At 33.9% G+C, this 27,531-nt stretch overlaps 2 protein-coding genes and 1 long non-coding RNA gene across 4 annotated transcripts in view; 2 read left to right on the top strand and 1 right to left on the bottom strand.

Moving 5' to 3' along the window:
* Positions 1–15,413, top strand: part of LRRTM3 (leucine rich repeat transmembrane neuronal 3) — a 181,619-nt gene extending 166,206 nt beyond the window's left edge. Inside the window, exon 3 of the mRNA XM_030862375.2 lies at positions 12,006–15,413. Within this exon, the coding sequence (XP_030718235.1) occupies positions 12,006–12,215 (210 nt within the window). The 3' untranslated portion in view covers positions 12,216–15,413. The remainder of the gene's footprint in view (positions 1–12,005) is intronic.
* Positions 1–27,531, bottom strand: part of CTNNA3 (catenin alpha 3) — a 1,571,950-nt gene that overhangs the window by 1,067,446 nt on the left and 476,973 nt on the right. The window lies entirely within an intron of this gene.
* Positions 16,653–26,798, top strand: LOC132593608 (uncharacterized). Its single transcript, XR_009559287.1, has 2 exons — positions 16,653–20,282; positions 20,766–26,798. It is a non-coding gene; the product is annotated as an uncharacterized lncRNA (long non-coding RNA).

The raw sequence follows: 27,531 nt of genomic DNA, 5'->3' as shown, positions 1-27,531 counted from the left end.
CATATTATAAATTACATATATTACATATTATACTTATATATAAAATATGCTCATTATCTCATATAATATCAGAACCCTATTAATAGATTTTAAAATTAAATCTGAGGGAGAGGGAGAGAACCAGATATTAAGAGTATATTAATTTAAAAATTAATTGATAATTCTACTCTAAAGCTCATTCAAGGGACATCTTCCTTAGTAGCATGAGAAAACAAAAATCATTTTGACCCCCTAGATTAGATTTCCTAACCTTTACGTTAGATTTCCTTAATCATACATTTCTGCAAAATTTATGATTAGTTCTTCTTTTTGAATCTTGATAGTTTGATCATATTATAGATACTACAATACTTTGATAATAGATACTTAAATAATAGAATGAAAAATGGTGAATTGTTAATACTATTCATAATGATATAAGACTAAACTTTTTCACGGAGAAGCTATAGAGAATCTAACTGAAGTATACATCTATATATAAAGATTCATCTTTTTCTTCACCACTGATCTTATATCATTCAGATTATTGACTAGCAGTATAAATAATACAACCTAACAATAAGAAACCAATTATAAAAACTCTTAAACTCCCTCATGTTATATTATATCTGTGCCTTCTATATCCCTGAATGTCCAGCTGTGATAAAAGAAGCTAAAGCATATTCTCTCAGTAGTGTATACTGATGATAGTGAAGACTGTTATGCAACCTCAGGCTTGAGATTTACCACCCAAATATGGCCTAAAACATTTTGATTTTTTAATTGCATTTGATATCTACTTTGAACATTGAGCTGAAACCAAATCATTATATTGTTAATGAAACAAAGTGGACCATTAAGAAATAACACCTCACATTTTCTCTTTATGTAGCTTATTTTTAATTAGTCTGATCAGAGCCATGGTTGAAAAAATATCATCTGCATATATATGTGGCTGATCACGTAACACTGATCATAGATTCAACCATCATTAACTTGTTCATTATCACTAAGAAACTAAAGTCAGACATACTATATCCTATGAAGTAAAGTAACAGAAAATCAACGCTAGAAAATGACACTTTGTAAATGCTAGGTATAACTGTGCAAAAAAAAAAAAAAAGGACACAGTAAAATTAAGTGAGACGACATAAGTAAAACACTGAGAAGAGCTAGATACTCCCCTTCCCCAACATTACTTCCGGTCAGTCCAATGATAGTCACCACTCATGTAATGTATATGTGCTAACACAATTTAGAAGTTGATCTTTATTTAAATGTCAACAAGAAGTGTTTTACTGCATTATAATAAAAGCTATATTGTCAGGACTTACCTTTTTTAAAGTTCCTAATATTTGTGTCATATAAAAATTTGAAATAACAAGAGAATGATGGATATTATATTAATAATTACTTATACTAATAACTTATTAATAATAATTAGATATATATATTAGCTCATCCTTATCTGAAGATCTGATATCATCATTACAAACATAAACTTTGTGAGAAGCAATTTTGTTCCCTGCCAGTGTCTCCACTAACAAGAACTTTCAAAATTTTACTAATACATAGCTTGTATAACCCATGAGAAATTTTTATTCTCTATCAAATTTACAGTCTAGATAGTTAGATAATGTTAATATAAATGAAATAATGGCAATATGTATATACAACCAGCCAGGCCAGCTTAAACATGGTCTTATCTATATAAAGCATCACAGCAAAGGCAAGTATTTCCCACAACTTCCACTGTATCCTACACATACATCTAGGAAAAAAGTAGTGTTTTACGACTGCTTACTTTTGAAGCCAGGCAATTGGTTTTGTTTACTCAGGATCCTGAGAGTACTCAATAATAGATGAATGGATGGATGGAAGAAACAGTATTCATTGATACTTATGTGAATAAAAATTCTGAAGAAATTCATAGCAGAAGCTCATCCTTACAGAATCAAATTCATCTGAGGGGTTTTCATCAAAGAAGTGTTATTTGAACTAAATCTTCAAGTGCAGGACTTTTATGCAACTTAGCAGATGTATATATAGTACCATCTCATTTAGTATGGAAACATCTCAACCAAAATCTGAATTAATTTAATAATAAAGTGAAGAGAAAATGCTAACCAGTAAATTATTGCATCATTTGAAAGCCTATTTAATTAGAAGACAGCTACAAGGATTCATGTAATCCTGAGGTGCTGCCCTCTAGGTCCTAGACAGGAATAAGAACCCCTAAGAAAGTTGGAATATCAAACTCCTGCCTATGCAAGACAATCTCTCAGGTATGTCAGAAATGCAGAGCCTGTTTTATGAAGAATGCCAAAACAACAGTAAGCTGTTGAGGAGGAAAAAGCCAGTTGGAAAGCAAATAGGATATCAAAAATCATGACAGAAAAACCAAATATAATGCCAGTGATGAGGGAAATCCCATATAGAGCCTCTCTATGAGATTAAAGTACACTGCCAGTAATAGCTAGACTTCAAGAGTTACTTGTAGCAATACAAACATCGCTATATGTTGTTTGCTTTGTAGTGTTTAATTTTCATTCTCGCATATTTATACAAACCTAGATTAAAAATTTCAACTGCTGTATCATCATTATAAGATCCTTAAGTGGACTGCTGTAACCACAATTTCCAGGAAAAAGAAAAAGAATGAGATTGTTTTCAAACTGATTAGCAACTGTACCTCATTGCACAGTTGTATGAAGAAACAGATTTGGAAACATAGCATCAAGATTAGTGGGGCCTTTGAGTCACAGTCTCAATTTGGAGTCCCATCACTATACCTGGCAATAGTGCCAATTTAACAGGCATCAGGCTGTGCAGAAGATTTTCATGTAAATGAAAACAGTTTGGGGCATTTTGCTTTCCCTCAGTAAAAGATAAATATAACTTTTCACTGGCACCAAAAATAAAACAGGTTAACATAGAATGATCCAGGGCAGAGTCCATTACAGGGAGAACTAATTTGGCAGGTGCACCAAACTTCTGGACATCATGGGCCATGAGTCTAGAGAGCACTAAAGAGTTTGAAAAATGCAGGTACAAAAGGTATTAAAGGACAAAGCACAGACATAACATTCTGAAATTTATAGGTGTAAAATCACCAGATTAAAAATAATTATTTTATTTTCAATATTGATTTTTAAAGTTTTATATATTTCAAATTTAAACTCATTCTTTACATGATAAAATATAACATTAAAAATTTTAAATAAAAATAAAAACTTGTAAATAATTAATATAAAATAAATGGTAAATAATTAATATAAAATAAATGAAGAAGTTCCCAAACATTATAATGCAGCGCTATGTGCCTCATCATTAGTGTGGATTTTTGAAAATTCACGGTAGCCCTCTACCTCTATCCTAGAGTCAAGATGGTCTGGCCTTGATATCATAAGACTTTATTATCTCAGTCATATAGTTCTCACAGTCATCCAGGGATGAACATTTTTAATTTCTTCCTAGACTATGCCAAGTTCCCATTAGTCTATTACTTAAATTCACTCATGTATTCATTCATGCATTCAATAAATATGTATTTAGTTCTTACTGTGTTTAAGGGACCACCACATGAAACAACATAAGGCATAGAAAAATGTGGTTAGTCATAGATTTTTGAACTCAAAAAGGTTATGGTCTAATATAAGTGTATGTTAGAAGGGTTTATGTTCCATCCAGAAGCCTTGAGGCCAAGGACTTGGTGTATCTCCAGCAACTAGCCCAGCATCAGGACCAGCGAAAGCATTCAGCAAGTCTTTGTTGAAGTCAGTAAGTTATTGAATGAATATTTCTATTTGGTTTTGTGGACACAAGCACATGAATTTATGAAAATAATTCATATAGCCAACCCATAGTTATTTCTTGTTGCAAAACTGAAATACAAATTGTTCGTAAAGAAGAAAATACACTCACAAAGGGCAAACTCATTTAAATATTTAAGATACATATTTTAAATTGCACTTTAATGCAAGTAGAACTATTAACTTTCAAATGGAACTCATTTTTTTTTTCACTTTGTGATATCACTCTGCAGGAGTTCACAAAAAAATTTTTTTCACACAAAAGGCACTAGAAGAATTATTATCCTCCTGCAAATAGTGTTTTCTTTCACATTATTCTCAAGTTACAGACATCTGAAATTTTTCAAAATCATATTGAGTTCCTGTCTTATTACCCTATACTTGTTATAGATAGCAATTGTTACTTTAGTTGTCAACTTATATCTTAAGAAAATACTGAAATTTAGTATTAAGGTGTTGATTTCATCTAAGAATTTAAAAGTGTAAAAAACTAGTTTGTTTTATAAGTGTAAAGGTAGCATAACATAAATTCAGGCTCTTAATTAAGCACTTCCTGAAATGCTTCTTTAACTAAATTACTAGTAGAATCAAGATAATTAAAATTGATGATCCAACAGTCTATTATACTCACACTAATTAACCATTAGAATGCTTAAGAGCTCCAAGAGATAGATTGCTTTTCAAACAAATAAATTTCAAAGTAAAATATAGTATCTTTGTGGGAGAGTCTATAAAAGTAAACATTAAATCACTTCTCAGCAATATTGACTCTTGCCAATAAATCTGGAAAATAACAACACTATTTCCAAACAAAGAAGATGGCTAGTTTGTTTTGCACCTGCAAGGGATAAATGACATAATAAGTAGAATCAGCCAGTCAGAGCAAAGTGTGTGTGTGTGTGTGTATACATATATATATATATATATATATATGTATACACACACACACCCTCCCTTACATATATATATACATATACATATATATACATATATATATACATACATATATATATACACACACACATCCTTATACAAGCACACAACTTGCCTACTAGCTCACCCCATCCATTGCCTCCCTTTCCTTTCTTGCATTATATGTGTATCTCCTTCACTAGTCTATGATTTTGTCAGGGAGCAGAAATTATACCTTATTCATGTTTGTTTATCCACTTCCCCAGTCCTCCTGTACTCCAGCACCTACTTATAACTCTTTTATGTACAGAAAGAAATCAAAACAATATCATTTAATATAAAACAAAATAACCAGATTAACTGAGGTTTCTAACTCTTTAAACTTCTTGTTAAAAAGAAAAACTAACATCATTTAATTGGAAAAATTTCTACCAATTTCCAAGTCAACACAGACACCTAGTTTTAAAATCCCTAAAGGTCTCCCTAAATAATCTTACACGTATTTTATCTGGGTGTATATGTAAGGCTCCTATCCCAGTCCAGAATGTTCTCCAGATTAGACCCTTCCCCTTACACTTTGTATTTGGCCAATATGAGCTTAGTAAGAAGAAGAGAGCTTTGATTTTGAGCTGTCACCATCCATCCACATTGTGAATGCCTGATCAACTATAGGTTTCTTTCCTGAGGACCCAAAGCGCAAAGCAGTATCAGAAAGCTAAAGTGTAGCTTAGCAAATCATAGTGTTTACCCTACTGGAAATAAGATCCAATGTTGATAATTGGTGTCTAAATAGTATCAGACACATGATACTGTGTTCACCTCTCTAGGCTCCAAAGCCAGTGTGAGTTAGATAAAGTGATAAATAAGAAATAAAGCATACTGGTTAGGAAGTCAGGCAACCACTTCTGCAACTCACCAGGTAAATGATTTTTAACGAATTACTTAAACCATCTAAGTCTTAGTTTTTTTCAACTGTAAAATGGGAATAATTATATTTATCTTACAACAGCCTTGGGAGGCTTAAATAAGATGACCTGAGTGCAGCATGTAGCATGGTACCTAGCACACAGTAAATGCTCAATAAATGACAGTGATGGTAATGAGGAGAAAGTTAGAGACGTGTCCAGGCAGGTGTCCAGGCAGACCAAGAGATGAAACAAGTGCCCACAGCCACTCAGGTGGCTAGGAAGAGAAATCACTGCAGAAATCCTAAAGAATTAAGGTAGGACCAGAGGTAACATCTAGGCAAACTTCGACACTCTTCCAGTGAACCAAGCTGCAGTGTGATAATTTCTTACACTATTTTTCTTATATAATACTTACATTTTACCAACTGCCTCAATACTTAGAAAACAAAGTATTAATTAGTAACATGATTTTCAAGAATCAAGCCAGTAGAAAAGATATTTTCCATCAAGTTTCTTAATATTACTCAAGTAATACCAAAGACACAACTTTCTATTTTTACCATCAGTAAAACTACCAGCCTGTACACAAAACTCATGTTTGGTAGCACTGAAACAAATGTTTCTAACCAATCCCCAAAACACAATCCCCAATCCCCTGTACACAAAACTCATGTTTGGTAGCACTGAAACAAATGTTTCTAACCAATCCCCAATACACATCCCCAATTGTACATACTCTAACACAACCAAAGGCTAGTCTGGAAAATTTACATAACCTATATAAATGAAACAGAAAGTAGAGGCATCAAGATAAACAAGAATAAAGTCATTAGCAAGTGCATTTTGAAAAAATTAAAACACTTCTTTAAATAGATTGAGAAATTTACAAGCAGTGGTGTGATATGTACATGTGTGTACTCACATATATCTATATGTACATGTGATATAATGTTTTTAAGGAAGGTAATTTCCCAGAATAAAGTACATTTCAAATCCCACTTCTTTGCAAAGACAGAGTAATGATTCAGACATGATAAAAAAGAAAAGAAAAAAGCATTCACTATTTTCTACATGCTGCTTACATTTAATTAAATAGAAATATAATCTCGAGAAATGAATTTACAAATATTTAGTTTTATTTTTGACTCTACTGATTAGGCATGCCAGTCATACAATCACTAAAGTAAACAAGGTAATAATATTTTGAGCCAAGATAATGGCAACAGAAATGAGAGAAGTGGATGCATGCAAAAGATATATGTCATTGATGTCAACAAAGTAACGGACAAAAAAATGGGACATTTGGAACAAGGGACAAGGAAGTGTTTGAAGGGGACTGGCAAAGCTGACTTAACTTGGTGCTCCCCAAAACAGAAAAAGGACCATGGGAAGAACTTAGTTTGGATCCAGAGATAATGAGCCCAGTTTGAGACAAATTTAGAGACAAACTAGAGAAATACTATTAATTGGAAAAATATTATAATGCCTGTTTTTTATTTTATATATTAATAGGTAGAAATAGGCTCAACTGAAAATTCATTAAATTTAGTAGATGAAAAACAAATGTAAAATAATAGGCCTCTGAATTACAACATAAAATGGGGCAAAATGTCTTGATAGTGATAAAGGCTACATCGTAAAAAATTAATTCCTTCATGAAGCAAGTCTGTTTCTTTCACTACATGCAGATTACTGAAAAACAAAACGCTGTTAGCTACAAAAACCCTAAAGTAACATCCTTTCAATAGCCTAGAGAGGTAGAATACTCGCTAGGTAACATTGGCCTTATAAAAATAGAAGATTTCGCCTGTGATGTATGGGAACAGCATGGGCATTCTCCTCAATGATAATCAATAGAAATATTTATACTTAGAAAAACTCTACTCAGAAATAACATTCAACAAGCAAATATTTCCTATGTTTTGCAATTCTAGAGAGGGAAAAACAACCTTTTTATTATTCCCTCTCAAAAGTGGACTGTCATTTTCTGTTCTTCAGAGTACTTACTGTACTTAAAATAATCCTTGCTATCCTACGGAAAAGATGTTTAAATGGCCTGTAACCAACTAATTAGAATATGAGCAATACACATACATATTTATATATACACATATATATGTGTACAAATATACATATTATTTTGCAGTGAATATAAGATTAAAATGACCATTTTTACTTAATCACAAATTGGAAACTTTAAAAAGTTATTCTTTCCCCTTAAAGTCACAAGCTCGAACATTTTAAATGAATGGGAAAAAAGACTTAATAATGAGTTATTTTTATTCATCTAACATTACAAAATTTGTGTATGTGAAAGGTACATATATGTGATGTTGAGACAGACATTGGAAAATTACTGCTTAGGCAAATATCATTGATGTCAAGACAGTAACTAGTTTAGCAGAGTAGAAATTTTTCCTGAGGGGAATTTCCTAAATAATGTCAGCTTCTACCTCTCATCGTTAGAATAGCATATAATGATTTCTTAGTTCAGACTCTAGATGATATTGCTTTCTGGGGAGTTAAGTTTTCATATTCTTGGAACTCTATAAGTTATGCCTTAAGAATAATTAACTCACCTGAAAAATACTGACCTAAAGTATCGAAGGAAACCGTAAGTAATTATAAATAGGAGTTTATCGGGTTAAAATTCACTGAAAGAAACTGTTCTCTCAGAAAGGACAAGAAAACTCTATGGACACTTTAAATAGAGCCCTGTAACAAAAGGTCTGGGGAAGCAGAGGCTTATTAGATTTATATCTCCTACTGCCCTTGCTGTTCATTTTCATTTTATAAAGTAACATATTTGGGGGCTTCCCTGATGGCGCAGTGGTTGAGAGTCCGCCTGCCAATGCAGGGGACACGGGTTTGTGCCCCGGTCCGGGAAGATCCCACATGCTGCGGAGCGGCTGGGCCCGTGAGCCATGGCCGCTGAGCCTGCGCGTCCGGAGCCTGTGCTCCGCAAGGGGAGAGGCCACAACAGTGAGAGGCCCGCGTACCGCAAAAAACAAAAACAAACAAACAAACAAACATATTTGGGTCATCTTCAGGTAGGTTGACTAAAGTGATTTATTTTCCAAAATGGGACAATAAGCATAAACTGGGACTGTCCTGTTGAATACTCTATCCATAGGGGAGAGCATGGCTGTGTGCCTCTCCCGCACATTAATATAAATCAGGTAACAATGGAGAAAGGGACAGAGACAGAGAGGATGAATAGAGAATACCCAGGTCAGATTGGAAAGGGAAGAGAAAACATAGGGCACAAGGTCACATGACTGACGATTATGTGAGGAAGGAGAAAGGGCTGCTATATTTACTGACTGGGTGACAAGAATGGATTTACATGGACTGTATCTGAGCCTCAAGATATTTGCTTAATGCCAGTGGATAGCCTCTCCATCACTACCCAGCCACTATGTGTGCATGTGTGTGTGTAAATAATATTTCTATAGATACAGTATACATCTATGTATATATTTTATACAACAAATATGAAATAGTTGTCCAAAACTAATATATCACCAAAATTTGCACTTTCCATACCACATTTAAATAATTTTGAAATCATAAGTAACTGGCCACAAGATTATATATATATATAATATATATGTGTATTTATGTATGTCTTTATATATTGTGTATATGTGTATGTCAATACATGTGTATATTCCTATGAATATACACGTGAATATAACTAATGCTAACTTTCAGATTTGCAAAATCATTTAAGTCAACCTGGGAGAAATCTACTGTGATGTATTCAGATAAGTTTAGCTGTTAAATTCTACTTACAAATACAACTTAGTATGTTATTTTCTTGATATTAAGATATCATCAACTTTAAGAATCACTTTCAATTGCAGGGAAGAAAATACATGTTAAACATCCACACTAATTATAAGTACCATCCCAATTTCAGAAAGATTAAAATGTGAAAAATATGACTTGACATTAAAAAAGTATAACCAGGGGGCTAGGAGTTTTAAAATAAAACATATCTCCAAATAAGAAACTCTATAAAGAAAATATGTGGGATTTTTAAATAAATAATGAGCACTAACTACCTCATATAGTTCAAATTAGGACTTGCACTCTGGATACCAGCAGCCTCTAGATACTAAATCAAGCAGGAAATTGTGTACACACACACACACACACACACACAGAATAAATGTATCATGGTTTATTATTTTTCATAAATCATCACCATAAAAATTATGAATTATTCACAGTAAATTCCAAGTAAGCCAGGAATGATATAGCATATATAAACCATAAGTTTCCATGACAAATAAGAACAAGTATATAAAATCCTACAGATATATGACCCATAACACATTACAGAACATTGATTTCCCAGAGGCTAATGTTAAACTCATGCACCCAGTAACAGTTCTATTTTCATTCTCTCCTATAACTCAAATCTATTCATGCTGCACAATTACTCTTGCATAATAATATATTGTATTTTAGTTATCTGAGCTATTTCATCTGTAGCAATAGTTCTTCCTTATTTTAAATGAGCATCTTTGGAAGCATCGTATTACTTTCTTTATGATCTTCCAATCACCTTGACCATTTTTTAAAGCGTATGATGTCTTTCATTCACACATCAGGTAGCATGCTTCAAATTTTTAAAAATTCACATAAATAGGAAGAGTTCTCGGGAATGTAATTTGATGAAGGGGATTACATTTCTGTCTCCAAGGACTAAGCCCTACATGTTTGATACATTGAAATGTTCATATTAAAAAGACATTATAATCTCAAAAGAAGTGAATACAAGAGAAAACAGGGAAATAACAGCTCAACTAATTTTTACTAAAGGAAAACTAAATAAGGATAGAAAGATAGGGATGGAAAGAGGCAAAAAGGATTCTTATGTATGGAGAAAAGGACTAAGAAAGTAAAGAAGGAGTTAATAAAATCTAGGGCTTTGGGCTCCAATCTTAGCTGAGATTAGAGGAATTTAGTCTGAGGTGACCAAAGAGAAATATATTTTATCTACCACCAAATAAGAATGGTGGAAGTTTTTATCCAAGGTAATTCAACAACATGAATTAGTAATTAGGATATTAAACAGAGATCAAGGCTGAAGTTTCCTCAAAACTGCCTACTTTTTAGAACAATTTTTTTAATCTTATTGAAAGAAATGGGAATAATCTCTAGACTTTGACATCTGATTACATTTCAAACTATCTTTTGTCTGTAACACATATGTTTCCCTTCTGTTCACAATGGTCACTCTTGCTTTTTCCTATTTTTAGAACTTGCTTCCTTTCATTAAGCTGCAATTAGCAATGAGTCCCTTCCACACATATATCGCTGATTCCTTCAAACTAGCTTCTTCCTTGGTTGCTTTTAGACTTTCATAGAAGTCAGAGTTTCTTCCTGGGAGTTCTCTAAACCTTAGAGTTTAGATATATGGATCAAGCTACAGACATTAATGTTTCAAAGAATGCTCATGGCAAAATAAACATTAAGAAGGTATTGACAGGGGATACACAGCCACAATCTTTACTGACAGTGGCCAAGCTGTGACAAAGCCACAGGTGTACAGGACTATTTCGGCAATCATAGCACAGTCAGGCACCATCATTGCTACTGTCCAAAAGAGCACCTATGGGAGTGAAGAAAAGGTGCTTTTTAAAAAAGACCATCATGAAGATAACCCTACTCTTTATTTCATAGCATGTTACAATGTTATAGCTTTTCTGAAGTAATATTAAGTTATAGTATCCAGATCATATAGGTAAAAACACTTTAAAATGTGGAGAAAAAAAAAAAGAAGAAGAACTTATTGGGTAAGAAGAGCCAGAATGACTTGCCTAGACAATTCTCTTCTGCAGTGGTTCTCAAAGTGTGGTGCGTGGATTAACAGCACCAGTATCATATGGGAACTATAAGAAATACAAATTACAGGTCCCACCTCAGACCTACTAAATTAAGAAAAAACCAGGGAAGGGGATGTTGGAGCTGAAGAAGGGGGAGGTGATTTTTATGCATGATACAGTTTGAGAACCACTGTTCAATTGTATTCCAATACCATAAGTAACCAAATAATATTTTTCTTAGTTCTAAAACTACAAATTTACCTCACTGAGGAAAAGCATTCTTCTGACTTTTCTAACAAAGCTTTTAGCATTTTCAGAATCGCTTAGGTTCCTATTTATCTGAAGGTTCTAGTTAAGAATTGAGCAGCTCCATCTCAGGCTTTAGAACTGTTGCATTCTGCATGCTAGTATGAGAATGAAGGACATTGGTGAGATAGCGGGGGACTCTTGAGCCACAGATATACCCATGGTAGTCAGGTCAGCACTTCACATTCCCCAAATCTTGCCCCCAAAGTTGTCTTTTTATAACTGACTTTTCTCGTGTCATTTTTCCCCAGATACCTTTATCAATGAATGTGTCAACTTTTCTGGCATACGACCAGCCCACGATAAGTTACTGTGGGGTGCATCATGAACTTCTCTCTCATAAATCCTTTGAAACGAATGCACAGGAAGATACGATGGAAACACACCTAGAGACTGAGCTGGACCTGAGCACAATCACAACAGCTGGCCGAATCAGTGACCATAAACAGCAGCTGGCTTAACTGAGCTAATTGGTAACCATGGGTTGCCATCAAACTTTGTAACCTCAAGGACAAAATGAGGAGGATTTGTTCATTGTGGACTCTAAAAACAAAAGAAAACAATCCCCTGTTAAAATAAACAAAAATCCAAGATTGATTCATGAAATAAAGAAGACATGAATTGTTTCAACTCTACACTTTATAATTAGCTAAGTTGTGCAGTATTTTTTTGACTTAGAGTATGACCCTGAAAAAAAAATCTTTTTTCTCAAAACTCATCCTACCTACCTGTAAAAACTGTACAGAGCTAATGTATTTTTCATATTGTAAAGTTTCAATTATAGAAACAACTCGTATGTACAGTACCATAATTTAATTACATTTTACTTTACACACTTTATGTATTTCAGTTTCTAAAATTTTAAATTAACAAAAATTATTTCTTGTGTTATTCAGAGTTACTCAGTTTTGTAGGGACTGTTTTGTTACTGCTTTTGTGCCCAGAAACCTTGACTCTCAAATTATGTGCTGTGCAAAACATGCACGATTTTTATCATGCTTACTGTGTAGAATTTTATCTACTTGGTCCAGAAATAATACATTAACCAAAAAGGGTTTGTTGAGACTTATAAGAAGTTCTTCAATTACATAGACAGGTCTTTCTTATAAACGAAAAAAATCAAAGATTTTTTAACACTTCTCAGACTTAACTGTTGCCTTGAATTACAGCCTAGTTTCTAAGCAGTGAAATGTAATGATAAAGAGGGATATTTTAACAACGTATTTCTGAATGAATGACTCATTATTTCATTCTTTTGAGTAACCCATTGTTAAGGGTGGGGGGAAGCATGGACAAAACATCACTGGAAACAAAGGCCGTAACCACAGCAACAGAGTTTGATATACTTAAAAGGTGCAGCTGCCAGTGACAAAGAAAAACTCTGTTGCATCTCATTACTTCAGGCCAAGGTGGGAGAATAAAGCATAATAATTGTACAGTAGTAATTTCTCTTAATTAACCCAACATGGTTTACCTAAAAATAACCATCAGTGCAAAATGTGCCTGGTTTTAAGACAATTTCCCATTTAGAATGGTGAGGCTATATTTTAGCAACATCTCAAAGGAAATATATGAAAATTTTCACTTCGTGTGCTACATCAATTTTCTCCTGGGAGAGAACTCTTAAAACATCTACAGCTGATTCAATACAGATATGAGCCATGGTGGAACTTTATCATGCAAGTAGACTGTAAACATCCTTAATATGTTCTAAATTGTTTATATTGCTATCCATAATGAGATTCACCTCCAAATTATCTGAAAAATAATCCAGAGTAATTTGAAACCACCCCAGATCATATATGGATTATCCAATTGTATTATAAAGTTAATTCAATCAAATTATGAAAACCTGACTTTTCAGAGGCTGAAATAATCAACTTGTTTGTTGTTTGCTTGACACAGGTTACTGTTTGAAAATATTGTTATTTTATCTATGGTATTCACACATTCTTTTGTGTTTTTTTTTAAATATAAAACTGCAAGTTTCAATTGCTGTTACACTAGAAGTGCTTTTTTTATGTTGTCATTTTTAATTCATGACATCAAAAATAGGTTGAGAGTATGTCAATCTAATAGGGATCAAACACAGTCAAAAACAATGAAGAAAAGAATTTGTGAAAACCAATGTCAAACTTTCAATTTTTTATTTCTTCCAAAGAAAATCAAAAGTGTAGTTTTATGCAGGTTTATCATGGCAAATTTAAGAACAGGTTCAAAGAGAATGGATTAAAAAAATCAAGAGCAAATTTTTGTTGAAAATATACTGTCAGAAGGGAAAAAAACGAAATGTTGGAAGAGCAAACTCTTACTAATTTAAATGAAACTAAATGTCACAGTACTTGTATCAACTATCTAGCATTCCAGATTTTGTAACATATTTTGCATAAATGATTTGCTATTCAGAAAATTGTCATTTTTAGTTTAATTTTAATCTCTTTTTTCCAATTTCTAATTTCCTTGCACTGTATTATTGTCAGAGTATTCTTAATCCTCTACACTGATATTTTGCTTTGCAGTTAGCAAATCTATAGAGGGTTAATTATAAATCTATTATGTGTGGATCTGAAATCTGATGCAAAATTTTATTTATTATGTAAACCAAATGTCATTTGCAATTTTTTCTCATAGAAGTTGTCCTTGCAAAGATTCAAATATCTTTTAATTTGTGTAAATAAGCATTTTATATCTTCTCTTTCCAGACATTTTCAAACTGACAAATGATTTTTAGAAATTTTAAAGGTTCCAGGGAGCCTCACAAATATATGCCCTTTATTTCCTGAAGCAAACTGCTTTCTTTCTTAAACATTTTAAGTTCATCTGAAGTGAACAACTATAAATAGAAGCAGTCACCTTGGAACCAGGTGCATGGGAGGTCTTAGCTCTGTGCATCGGAGGACTTATTACGTACATTAAGAGCCAAATAAACTAAGAATTTTGGTATTTGTCATATTTGAAATTAAACCCAAAGGATCTTTAACAGGAAAAAGAAAAAAAAAAGATGCTAAGTTACTTGTTTGCTTAATTTTTATTCTGCCATGTCCTGGGGTGTGGGGGCTTTGGGGAAATGAAAACCTGCTAGAGGAGACTGTCTCTGGAATCTTTAGCATACATTTGCAATTTATATATTTGTGTCTAAAATCCCTATTTCTAACCTGTCTTTTTCAGAATTCAGTAATCTCCCATTTCCTCTTTCTAACCACCCCATGTCTTCCTTCCTGTGTACTTCTCACCTTTTTAAACAACTGAAATGTTTCTATGTTTGGAGTTGAAAAATGCAGTTCAGCCCAACATGGTTACAATACCAGCGGTAGCTACAGCAAACACATTTATGCGGTGTTTTGAAGCTTACAAACCACATTCCACATAAATTATCTCATTTTGCCTTCATAACCAATCTATGAAGATACATTAATACCAAAGAAGTTGAGACTTGCCCAAGAACACAGGGTTAATAATTGGTGGAGCTGAACTACTCTCAAAATTCAGACCCTATTAGTCTTTCCACTATACTAAAAGCCTTCCCTCTCTGATCAGGGCCAGAGAATTTCCAGATAGTAAATAGAATGAAAAAATGTTTGACATGTTGTTTAGTAATCCCCAATTTAACTCAGTTCCTCTATCTGTATAATATATGGGCTAAATGGACCCTTTCTGTGTGCTACTCTGGGCTCTCACATTAAAACTCTTTTTTTTTTTTTTTTTTTTTTGCAGTACGCGGGCCTCTCACTGTTGTGGCCTCTCCCGCTGCGGAGCACAGGCTTCAGATGCGCAGGCTCAGCGGCCATGGCTCACGGGCCCAGCCGCTCCGCGGCATGTGGGATCTTCCCGGACCGGGGCACGAACCCGTGTCCCCTGCATCGGCAGGCGGACTCTCAACCACTGCGCCACCAGGGAAGCCCATATTAAAACTCTTTATTCAGAAAGTATAACAAGTCATAAATTTCTTAACAAATCCCATCATTTGTAAATGTGTAGAACTGTTGCTTCCAAGAAGTGGATGTACATAGGCCCCAAGGTCCAGAATAAAATTGAGAAGCACAAAAAACCCCAAACACACAAAGATCACCAAAATCGAGATTATGCATAGAGTTATAAAACAGATTCACAGTGTGAGGCTGAACATATGTTTAACACATGTTCAACTGAACACACATTCAATTCAGAGCTAATTGGAAAAACCTTTGTAATTTTATTTTTTTTCCTTTTTTGTTTCAGCAAAAGTACTTATTGAACCATGAATTCTTACATCTATCTTAATAGAGAATAATTTTCTCTATTCTCCTTCCAATAAAAATGAAATGTAATTCATCCAAACTGATGTACAGATGCAAAAACATATGCTAATAAGCAAATAATATTTTTGATCAGCTCATTTTATCAAGTCTCTATCCCTACTCCCAAAACCACAAAATCAGACAGATTTTAATATAAATTATATTTTTAGAAGGAAAGAGAACTTGCCCAAATTTAACATCCAAGACAAATGACATAATCCTGACTTGAAATCAGATCAGTATGACTCCACAAACTGCTTAGAAATAGAATCTTTTTTTCAAAAATATTTTCTGAAATAAAACCACTGTATATGAGATTAAGAATATATGTTTTTCTCTGCTCCTGACTGGAAGACAGTTATCATCTCTCAAATTCAACATTAAAAATAAGTAAAGGGCTTCCCTGGTGGCACAGTGGTTGAGAGTCCACCTGCCGATGCAGGGGACACGGGTTCGTGCCCCAGTCCGGGAAGATCCCACATGCTGCGGAGCAGCTGGGCCCGTGAGCCATGGCCGCTGAGCCTGCGCGTCCGGAGCCTGTGCTCTGCAACGGGAGAGGCCACAGCAGTGAGAGGCCCACGTACCGCAAAAAAAAAAAAAAAAAAAAAGAAGTAAAGAAACTGCAAGCATGAAAACAGGTACCTGATGTGAATGATTAGTAAGCTGGAAGAAAGACAATCAGATGTAGATTTTCTGCTGGGTAGACGGTAGCCAATGAAGGAAAAAGTAACGGAACCAGCAGATATTCAGCCTCAGGAAAAAGGATAAGAAATCTCTAGAGTAGACATAGTAACATCTTACAGTGGCATAGCTCTTAACAGTTTATCAGTCAGGGTAATGGTATAACCACCTCGTAACACATAAAAAGTCCCGAGGTCCAGATGGGTTGATTATACAGTAAGAAATCCAGATATGTTAGTCTGGCAGTAAGTAAGAGCCTCCAACTACTTTTATTACCTTCTCAACTCACCACAGCTGTCCCTAACTAGAGAGGTACTAAAGGCAGAGGATCCAGGGTCAAGGTTTTCAAAACTCTGACATACCCACAAGGGTGGAGTAGACTGACAATCAGCAATTGTGCTTCATTTTAGTATCAACTGTAATGGGGAAGAAATAGTTGAAAATTTAAAAAATATATACCAAACGGTGATGGGTTATTTGTAAAGAACTCTCATGGCTTACATAATGATTTTATTATGAGATAAGAGGCTTATATGTAACATTTTTAAGTTAGGGTAAAATTGGTGTTCAAAAAAGTCCACAGTTGATTATTTACCTTTCTATTAAAGACAGTGACCTTAAAGCAAAAGAGTGCCTCAGCCACCTAGGACTTAGAGAACTCTCGAATTTCTTCCTCCTTTCTCCCATCTATTTATAGATTTTCTTTTATATGATATATATCTTCCCAAAAAATTAAGTGAAATTTTATTTTGTATAAATCAAATAATATTTCAAATACATTAAGGGACTATATGATAAAGGATCCTTGAAGTAAATCCTTCTTGTTTTCTCATCTGAAACACCACTCACTAATTTATCTTTTGTAAACTGATTTACACATATCTTGTGTTGCATAACGCAGCACACGGCCTTAAAGGTTCTATGGTGCAGTCTTTACCTCAGACTGTATAAAAGAAAGGACTCTCTAGTTCTGAGCAGGTCTATAGACACTGGAGTGATCATTTTCAGTCAGTTTCAGTTAGGGAAGTTATTTATCTGGACTAATACGAAAAATACTATTAAAATAATACGAATGGATAAAGTTGACAAGTTATATTTTTTCTAGTTATTGGTTTAAACTATTGTCACCTATCATAGCGTCAAAGCTACTATTAAGAAATCAAAATGAACCCAAATCCCTTGGATCCATACTAGATTTACTGAGTCAGAATCTCTGGAGCTAATCTCTAAGGCATGCTAAATTTTGCAAAATATTATTCAGATGAATTTACTTTTGCCAAGCCATTCAATTGTTTTTTATTCTAGTCTAAAATTCTTCTTGTGCTTTCCTATTCCAATGTGAATCTAGTTTGCTAAGCCTGGATGAACATTTTTCTTGATTAGGAGAATGTGCAACAAAGGACAACTATACATAAAATGGTCAGGTTTTTCCTGATAAACTGTTATTTATAGATTTTGCTCCCCGCTAGCTCTTTCAACAGAAATCTCTGAAAACTATCTTAAATCAGCTGGGTTATTCACTTATTACTTGCTTTCATGGATAATAATATAACTGTTGAAGAGCTGGAGGTGGGGAGAGAAGAAGGACTAATTTATGATGTAATAGGCATTGTGTTGTCCTCATTTCATTCTCAAACCATCTTAGGAAACAGGTATAACCACCATTTTAAAAAAAGGAAAATAAGAATCATGGTAGCTGAATAATTTGCCAAGGCTTATATAGTAGAGCTGGGGATTCAAATCCAGTGCTCCTGACTCTAAGGATGTGCTCCTACCACCCAATAGCACATTTTCAAATGTTAACGAAGACCACAATCAATATAATTAGGGCTCATATATTTTAATAAGGGGTGTGGAGATAGGAGGAAAAGAATGTACTTTCCTATTCCTAAACAGAAAAATTACATAAGCTATTTCACATTGTGTAGAGATTTCCTTCAATATCCCAAGTCCACAACTTAATGGAAAGAAATATCTATTATTTTCTTGAAGTTTTATACATTGTTTCCTAAAAAGCATGAACATTTGAAAGAAAAAATCCTTCAAATAATAAATACTCCCAGGGCTTCCCTGGTGGTGCAGTGGTTGAGAGTCCGCCTGCCGATGCAGGGGACATGGGTTCGTGCCCCAGTCCGGGACGATCCCACATGCTGTGGAGCAGCTGGGCCCGTGAGCCATGGCTGCTGAGCCTTCGCATCCGGAGCCTGTGCTCCGTGACGGGAGAGGCCCGCATACCGCAAAAATAAATAAATACTCCCAAATACTCATGTTTTATTTTCATTTCCAATTTTTCTAGCATATTATAAACTTATGACAAAAACATGATAAGTAGATATCCATAATATAAACTTCAACTGGCCAAAGATGGAGGGAAGGTTGTCAATTGAAGCAAAAACTATATAGACAGTCAATAAAGTAACGAGTGCAATGACAATGTGAAAAAAGACCAATCATCTACAGTCAGAAAACGTTGACTGGCAATGACATGGCTTAGAGGTTGCAGAATATTTCCTTTGATGATTTTATATGGGGATATTTTCTGTAGAAGTATCATTACTTACACAAATGATATGGAATCTAGGAGCATGTTACATAAAGGAGGCAGGACGATAACCTCTATAACAATGTACATTCTGCTTGTCCTGTTACTCAGAACATATTCAATAATATATAGTTTAAATTAAAAATAAATATAATTTTCCTTGTGAAGGTAATACAAATGTTTTCATCATTATGTGCAGGTGGCCAAATAATTTTTTTTACATTTATTTTTAAATTCACATCATCAAATAAATCTTCCTTAGTTTCAGCTATTAACAAATGATTATTAAATAGCGGCTACTGGGCTTCCCTGGTGGCGCAGTGGTTGAGAGTCCGCCTGCCGATGCAGGGGACATGGGTTTGTGCCCCGGTCTGGGAGGATGCCACGTGCCGCAGAGCACCTGGGCCCGTAAGCCATGGCCGCTGAGCCTGCGCGTCCGGAGCCTGTGCTGCGCAACGGGAGAGGCCACAACAGTGAGAGGCCCGCGTACCGCAAAAAAAACAAAACAAACAACAACAAAAAAAATAGCGGTTACTATTCATTCCATTAGTGTCTCTAGGAGCATTTTATTAAACCACTGGACTAACAGTCTCTCCTATTTCTCCCTGAACTTGCACAAGCCCAAGGTAATATAATTGGGAAGTTACATTATCATTTTACTCCATCACACTATCTGAATATGTAACATCCATGTAAAAAACAGTTTTTAATAATCCACATGGGATTCAAGAGCCAGTAAAATACTGTAAGTCAAAATTCTACTAAAAATTGCCACTACTACAACTGTGATAAAACTATATGCTATAAATGTAAAACAATTAATAAATCCAGCAAAGAAAGAAGCTCTAGCATCCTGAATCTAATATCATTACATCTGTTCATCCTGGCACCACGACCACCATACAGAAATTATAACTGAAATATCTAAAGTAATTCTGATTTGGAACAGCAAAGTTGCTCCTTGTATCTGGGCTGAAGATGTGATAAAGGACAATGAAGAAGACAAAAAAAACTACACATACCGAGAGGTAGGTAAAAGAAATGTGATTTATTCTCATTAGATAGCCTGCAAGTAATTTTAAAATTTAAGACTAATAATTAAAATTTACAATAACATTTATGTCATCAAATGTCATCAGTAAAAACCAATATTGACATTAGGGACATAAAAACAAGCAGATATCTGTGATGGCAATACATATTAAATAGATAGACAGAATTAATTCTACCGAAAGAGAAAATACTAAGGATAAAAAATACTTTAACTATCACTATTATTTCTCCTGAGAAAAACTGCAAAGTCAGAATAAAAGATTCAAACTAAATACCAAATGCTCTTTTCAAGATCCATTTTGAAACAGCCCAAATATAAGCTGCTTTTAACCATGAGTAATTACATTAATTCATAAATACCTAGTCAGATTCTGATGTTAAGAAATGAACTGTGTTTTAAATATACTCCATCTGTGCTTACCGTTTTACATCAATGATATATTTGCTTTCAATTACAGATACATAAAGACAATGCCCTAAACAGTCTGATGAAAACATGGTGAAAGACTGGATCAACCCTATTCGTTCTGCTCTACTATAACGCAATTACTGGAATAGCATGTCCACCGCAGTCGGAAGCTGGAAATATGGTTTCTAAAGTCCTCTCTAGCAGTTCTTGACCAAGATACTTGTAATATTCATTATCTATGGGTGTTATTTTATATTCATTTATAAAATAAGGAAATTATTGCCTTGAGACAAGAGCCTAGAGACCCATCCCAGCTCTACTCTGACTACATTTATAACAAAGAGGTCTAAGGAAAGACACTGAATATCTCTGAACTTCAGCTATCTGGAGAAAAACCTGAGATCTTTGTGAGGTGGACAGTTTTTCACCTTTGGATTTGATGAAATCTTAAGATCAGTGTACTGGACATCCTTCAAAACTCTTTGCCAGTTCTTCCTTAACAAACTCCAAACTTGAGTTTCTTGAACCATTGTTGGATTTTAGACATGCCTATTTCACAATGAACCCTTGTCGTACTTCATCATTTTCTGGAAGAATAACATAAGGCTGGGGTAGTAGCCCTTATTAATGTTTTCCTTGCATTTGATTCCAGTTATGGAACAAAAATGTGTGAACTAATATGACACCTTGGTACTACCAAAAAGGGATAGGAAGAAGTGTCTTTTAACAGATAAATACTTTAAGTAATATAAAACATGTAGTTTGGGGTCACTTCTTTTAAATTTAATAATCAAATATAGATTTCAGATAAGTATATGCCTTCAAGCTACTCTGAATATAAACATAATTCTCTATAATGATGACATAGTTTTATTGTCATATACTTTCACTTTCTGAGGGCAGACAATTGACTGTGCTCTATAATTGCCACCAGAATTTAATTATTTCCAGAAATAATGACTTAGTACTAAGCACTTTAAAACAAAATGATAATAATTAACACTTAATGTTTACTTTTCTAAACATTTTACTTGTATTAATTCATTTAATACTCATTAATATGGTTAACAGGATTAATAATAACCCTATAAAGTAAGTACTATTGTTATCCCTTAAGAAGATAAGGAAAATGATGATCAAAGTGACTATGTATTGATAACATACAGCTTCTAAATTGTGGAACAAGAATTAAAATTCAGATGATATACAGACAAACTGACCCCTACCAACTGCCCATTTAAAGTCGGCTTCATAAGCCAAATACTTAAAATTCTATTCACTTAAGGCTACAACTGAAGACATCAATATAATGGATGTGTTTATTAGATAACCAATATATGTCAAGTGGAAAGAAAGAATCTTCGAGAGATATAAAAAAGTATACGATATAGTCCTCGTTCTCAAGGGACTTATAGTCTCAGCAAAGAGAAAAGGCATTCATATTAAGAAAAAAAAATCAAGTTAAATTGAATACCTGTAAGTGCAGACGGCAATCAGAAGATGAAATCAAAGTTAGCAGAGTTGTTGGGGATAATTCTGGGCAAAAGTGAGAACTGAGATAGAAATATAGAATGTAAGACTAACAGCATTCAGATGGGTAAAATGAAGAGAGGAAAGTGAAGAAAGAACACTGTGTTTTTATTTATGTACATTTGTTACTCCAATAGTATTTGTTAGAGTCGTGCTTGTCTGGCATAGAAACACCAAACTCAATTTTTGTCCTGACTGCCTAAAAGTTCGGACCCAAATTTTACTCTGGCCACAGCAAACTTGTGGCCTTTCTAGATGGACGTAAGTATTTCCCAACTTTTCCTCAACTCTATTTCTCTTTATATTGCTATTTATTCACTGTATTTTATTTTTCTTTGGGGCGGGGAGGTGTTAAATAGTATTAATCCTTTGTGGGAAATGTTATATCTGTTTCATTAAAATGTTCATAACGCATTTTGAAGACTGATTCAGACAACTTTATTAATTTAAAATAATTATGTGAATTAAATCAAATAATTTCTTAGAAGCTAATAATTATAACATCCTCAGTCAAATTACTGTTCGGCATCAGGTGAAAAAATGGCCTACCAATTGACTGACTTTTTCTTTTTACAACCTCTTCAGTCTTTATGTTAACCTTGGTAAATATTAACCATAATTTTTATTCCAAAAAGTAAACACAACTTTTACTTTTGATTGCTCCATTTCACAAATAAAGAAACTAAAGTAGAATATGATTAAAGGTCATGATCAAAATCACTTTGGTAACAGAAAACAGACCCACTAATAGAATTCACATTTACTCAATATTAATATTCACTACAGTAAAATATTTCATGAACACATCAAAATTTAACAAAATAAGCAGAATTATTTCTGCCTTAAAAGTACAGACAGGGCTTCCCTGGTGGTGCAGCGGTTGAGAATCTGCCTGCTAATGCAGGGGACATGGGTTCGAGCCCTGGTCTGGGAGGATCCCACATGCTGTGGAGCAACTGGGCCCGTGAACCACAACTACTGAGCCTGCACGTCTGGAGCTCGTGCTCCGCAACGAGAGGCCGCGATAGCGAGAGGCCCGCGCACCGCGATGAAGAGTGGCCCCCGCTTGCCACAACTACAGAAAGCCCTCGCACAGAAACGAAGATCCAACACAGCAAAAATAAACTAATGAATTAATAAACTCCTACCCCCAACATCTTAAAAAAAAAAGTACAGACAGCTGTCAATAAAGTTGTTATATTTAAAAAGTACAAATGAGGTTGAGAAACATTCTCTATCAAATTTTGCTTATCATTTGGACTATTAACTTGCAGCTATCTCTGTGGCCACTTGATAGTTATAAATTTTCATTCACAGGTATTTATTCTGAGTGCCTGTTCTTTTCTATAGGGATTATCCTTTATATTATATCAATTACTTTGGCATTTTTAATTCAATTCAATCAAATAAGTATTTATTCAGCTTTTACTATAACATGCAAGGACTAAGATAGGTGATAAAGTGACCAAATGCTTAAAAGTGAATAAATAATTGCAATTCAGTGTGATATTTCTAAAAATGAAGTATATGCATGATGCTATAGGATTGATGGAGAAAGAATAATTAATTTTGCTGGAAGAAAATCTGAAAAGTCCTCAAAGTAAATGCCATTTGAGACTCTGTAATCTCAAGTTTGCCAGTCACACAACTCATACCTGTCCTGCAGGATCCACTCCCCACTCCTAATGAAAGTTGGGAGGTATTTTAGATGTTTATGAGTATTACCTTCTAGAAATCTAGAACTCTGATAGTTTCTGAGTCTAGTATTTTCCTCAGATAGTTAGCTACTCCGTTTCTTTCCATGTATAAATACTAAAGAAGATTTTTAAAAATTTTCCCCTTCCACAATCTTCTAAATTTAATCCTTCAATCAAAAGTATTCAATTTAGCCATTCCATTGTAAATTCAGGACATATGAATTTTGTTAAATAATAAGTAAATAAGTGTAATGGATTGTCAGATGTTTTTATTTTGCTTTAACATGCCCCATGCAAATCCAGTGTGTGTGTGTCAAAAAGGCTATATTGCAGTTCTAACCTCAGGAATATGTGAAAAAATGTAGAAGAGGTATATTTGCCTGTGCAATTTAAATGTTCACCACTTACTGGTTATGACATGACTGATATTAAAGTGAATGAGAATTAGGTTATAAATAGGGTCTTTTCTATTCTATTCTATCAAACAATTCTTTTAGAAAGTGAAAAATATTAGTAAAGTGGTCAGTTCATCCGATACAGCAATGAGCACTGTTGCTCTGGTAGCTGCTCAATATCATTAACTTTTCATTTCTTTAAATATGTTTTTCCCTTAACAAACTCCTCTCTTTATGAGACTACCATTATTCCCAAAGGATTTCACTGTTTGGTGCTTAAGGCAATTTCTTATTAAATTCTCAAGAATGCAACTTACATTAAGCTGAGGCAAAAGAGTTGAAGTGAATTCAGTAACTAGTTCAAGGCACAGTTTTCTGATCTTCCCACTTATAAAAATGAATATATTTTAATATTAGAATTCCAGAATATAACAATATTAACATGAAGAGAGCTCATCATGAAGAATGCTATTTTAGTGGATGCCAAAGAACTTGTTTCTTAGTGGTCTCCTAAAATATTCTTGTGGATTATGAAGAGTGTGCAGTATGGCAAGGGCAGCCATGACAATCCTATATGTGGAAATGAAATGTATATTATATTCAAATAATCTTTTTCAAAAATAAATTACATATAAATTTTTACTCTAGATAGTCATCTATAGTGTGGCCCATGCTATATTGTAGTAAATGAGCCCGTAAACCTGAGTTCATTAGACTGGAACTATCTACTATATTAAATACCTAAAATATTCTTAGTATGAGTACGTTGGATATTATCTTTGAAATGTTACATATGTAGGATGTATAATTTTTTCCCATTTTTAAAATTTTGTATATTTTTTTAATGACTATAAAATTACAACAGCCTTTAGGGTTTCTGAAGTTTCATGACTGTCCTTAATTCCTATCAAAGAGCAGCAAAATCTAGCCTGAGAAACTCCAGTTGGTTTACAAAGAAAAGTTGCTTTTCATTTTATGCGGCCCTGTTACAATTAGTGTGAAATACTGACACTTACATTCCTGAGTGCAATAAGAGCAGGATGGAATGGTTATGGCAAATAATTGGACAGTCTCCAGAGAGGCTGTGAGAAATACTATTAGACCTCCATCTGCTGGCTGGAAATTCCAGGTTCATAGGGTTTAATGCTAGCTAAAATAAAAGGCTTTGATGATTTCTACCACTCCTTTTCAGGCTTGTACCCACCCCATCTACTTCCAAAAGGACTTGTGACAATTTATGGACTAAAACATCTGCATAATTAAATATTTTAAGCTAGTGATCACTAGAAAGGCTACATTTTATTATTTCTGTTAAATTTCTTATTGCATATGTGTGCTCACATAGTGAGCAAGGGTGATAAGACTTGAAGAGGAAAAGTTTATATTAATTTATCTTGCAACATAAATTTTCCAATTATACAGTATTATGCAGTTCTATTAGCGCACCAATATGGTTCTGTTTTAACTTAGTTCCAGATCTGACAACCAAACCTAGTTTTCAAAGTAAGTCTTTTTTTCAATAAATTGAATATCCCAGTGCTTTAAAAAATTCAGATAAGGCTCAAAGCTTCCCTTTTAAAAAGATCCTTTGACACTTTTCATAAAAGGAGCTCTTTGCTTGTGGCTGGATTTTAGGACTTCCACGAATCCCTTGAACATTCAATGACTTGGCTTTACGTAACTATATGTGTGTATTTATGAAAGATCCAGAAGCTTGCTAATGAGAATTGCTAAAATAAATATATATATTAAAATATAAGATTATTTCTGCCAAACCATTATGTGATACAAAGTCATCCACTGGGGTGTATTTACATGTGTTACTGTAATGGACAGTAAGACAAAAAGAAATCCACTGAAGGACATTCCTTCTTCTGTCTAGAGTTATGGTAACCCAGAGAACACACCAATCTCCTCAGGAATACCGGTATAAATTTTTAATACGTGAAAAATATCCACACTATTCACCTGTGACTGCTTATGAAATTCCCAAATGGTAAGGTTCTTACCAAAGCAAACCCCGAAGCATCTAGCATTTGAGCTATTTCATTCCAGAGAAAAAAAATTAAAATTTTTTTTAGAAATAAGAGTAACTGTTAGTAATAAATTATGTCCAAGTCACTCCAGCACAGTGTATTTCAATCACTTCAGTATTTTTATCTCCCCAAAAAGTGTCAGAAATGAGACATGAAAAACTATTAACTGAATCATTCACTCACTGAATAGATGTTGTTGTCAGTTTGTTCTTTGGATGGAAATAATGAACAACTGATTTATTTATAACTGGTAATTATGATAATACATCTTCATTTTCCACCCTTTTCAGTATATTATAGATATTTTATAATTGTCTTATTTCATACCAGATCTAAAATCATAAGCTTCCATAAAAATTTCTTCTTTCCCAGGCTTTTCCATAGTTTCCTTTGATTTGGGGTGTAATTAAAATATTTTAACTGACTTGGTTCTCTTGTCTTATTTTTTTTCTTTTCATTTTCTGCCTAAACCCTTGTGGAATTGATCCATATCTTAAATTTATGCAACTGGAAACTGAACTCTGAATTTTAAGCAGATGCAGAATACATTTATATAATCACTGTAGAGTGAATCTTGTTACCATTTACTTGATCAAGTTTACCTCATTTTTTTTTTTTCTGAGATAGGGGGAAACAGAGCAGCTAAAGAAAGATAATAGAGGCAGACTTTGGTGCTTTGTGACCACCTGGATGGGTGGGATAGGGAGGGTGGGAGGGAGGGAGACACAAGAGGGAAGAGATATGGGAACATATGTATATGTATAACTGATTCACTTTGTTATAAAGCAGAAACTAACACACCATTGTAAAGCAATTACACTCCAATAAAGATGTAAAAAAAAAGAATTAAGGCAAGAAGACTCATTTCATCCCATTTTTCAATTATTTTTAGAGCAGAGAGAAACATTTCCCTTGAAGTTTTCATCTCTAACTCTGAAATCAATTTTATCTTTTCTATTCAACAACATTCTATTTAACATTCTATTCAACATTCAACAATTTTTCTATTTTGCTGCATAATATGCTCCACATACACTACAGTCTTCCCTCAAAATGTACTACAGGTCCATATAAGAAAAGACTTTGGGAATATGCTTCTACATTTAATTGGAACTATTGTAAAGGAAAATATTCATCACATTATAAAACACATTTTC

This window comes from Globicephala melas, chromosome 16, assembly GCF_963455315.2.
Source record: "Globicephala melas chromosome 16, mGloMel1.2, whole genome shotgun sequence".
NCBI lineage: Eukaryota > Metazoa > Chordata > Mammalia > Artiodactyla > Delphinidae > Globicephala > Globicephala melas.
The sequence above is the reverse complement of the archived record's forward strand: the minus strand, read 5'-3'. Positions and strand labels throughout refer to the sequence as shown.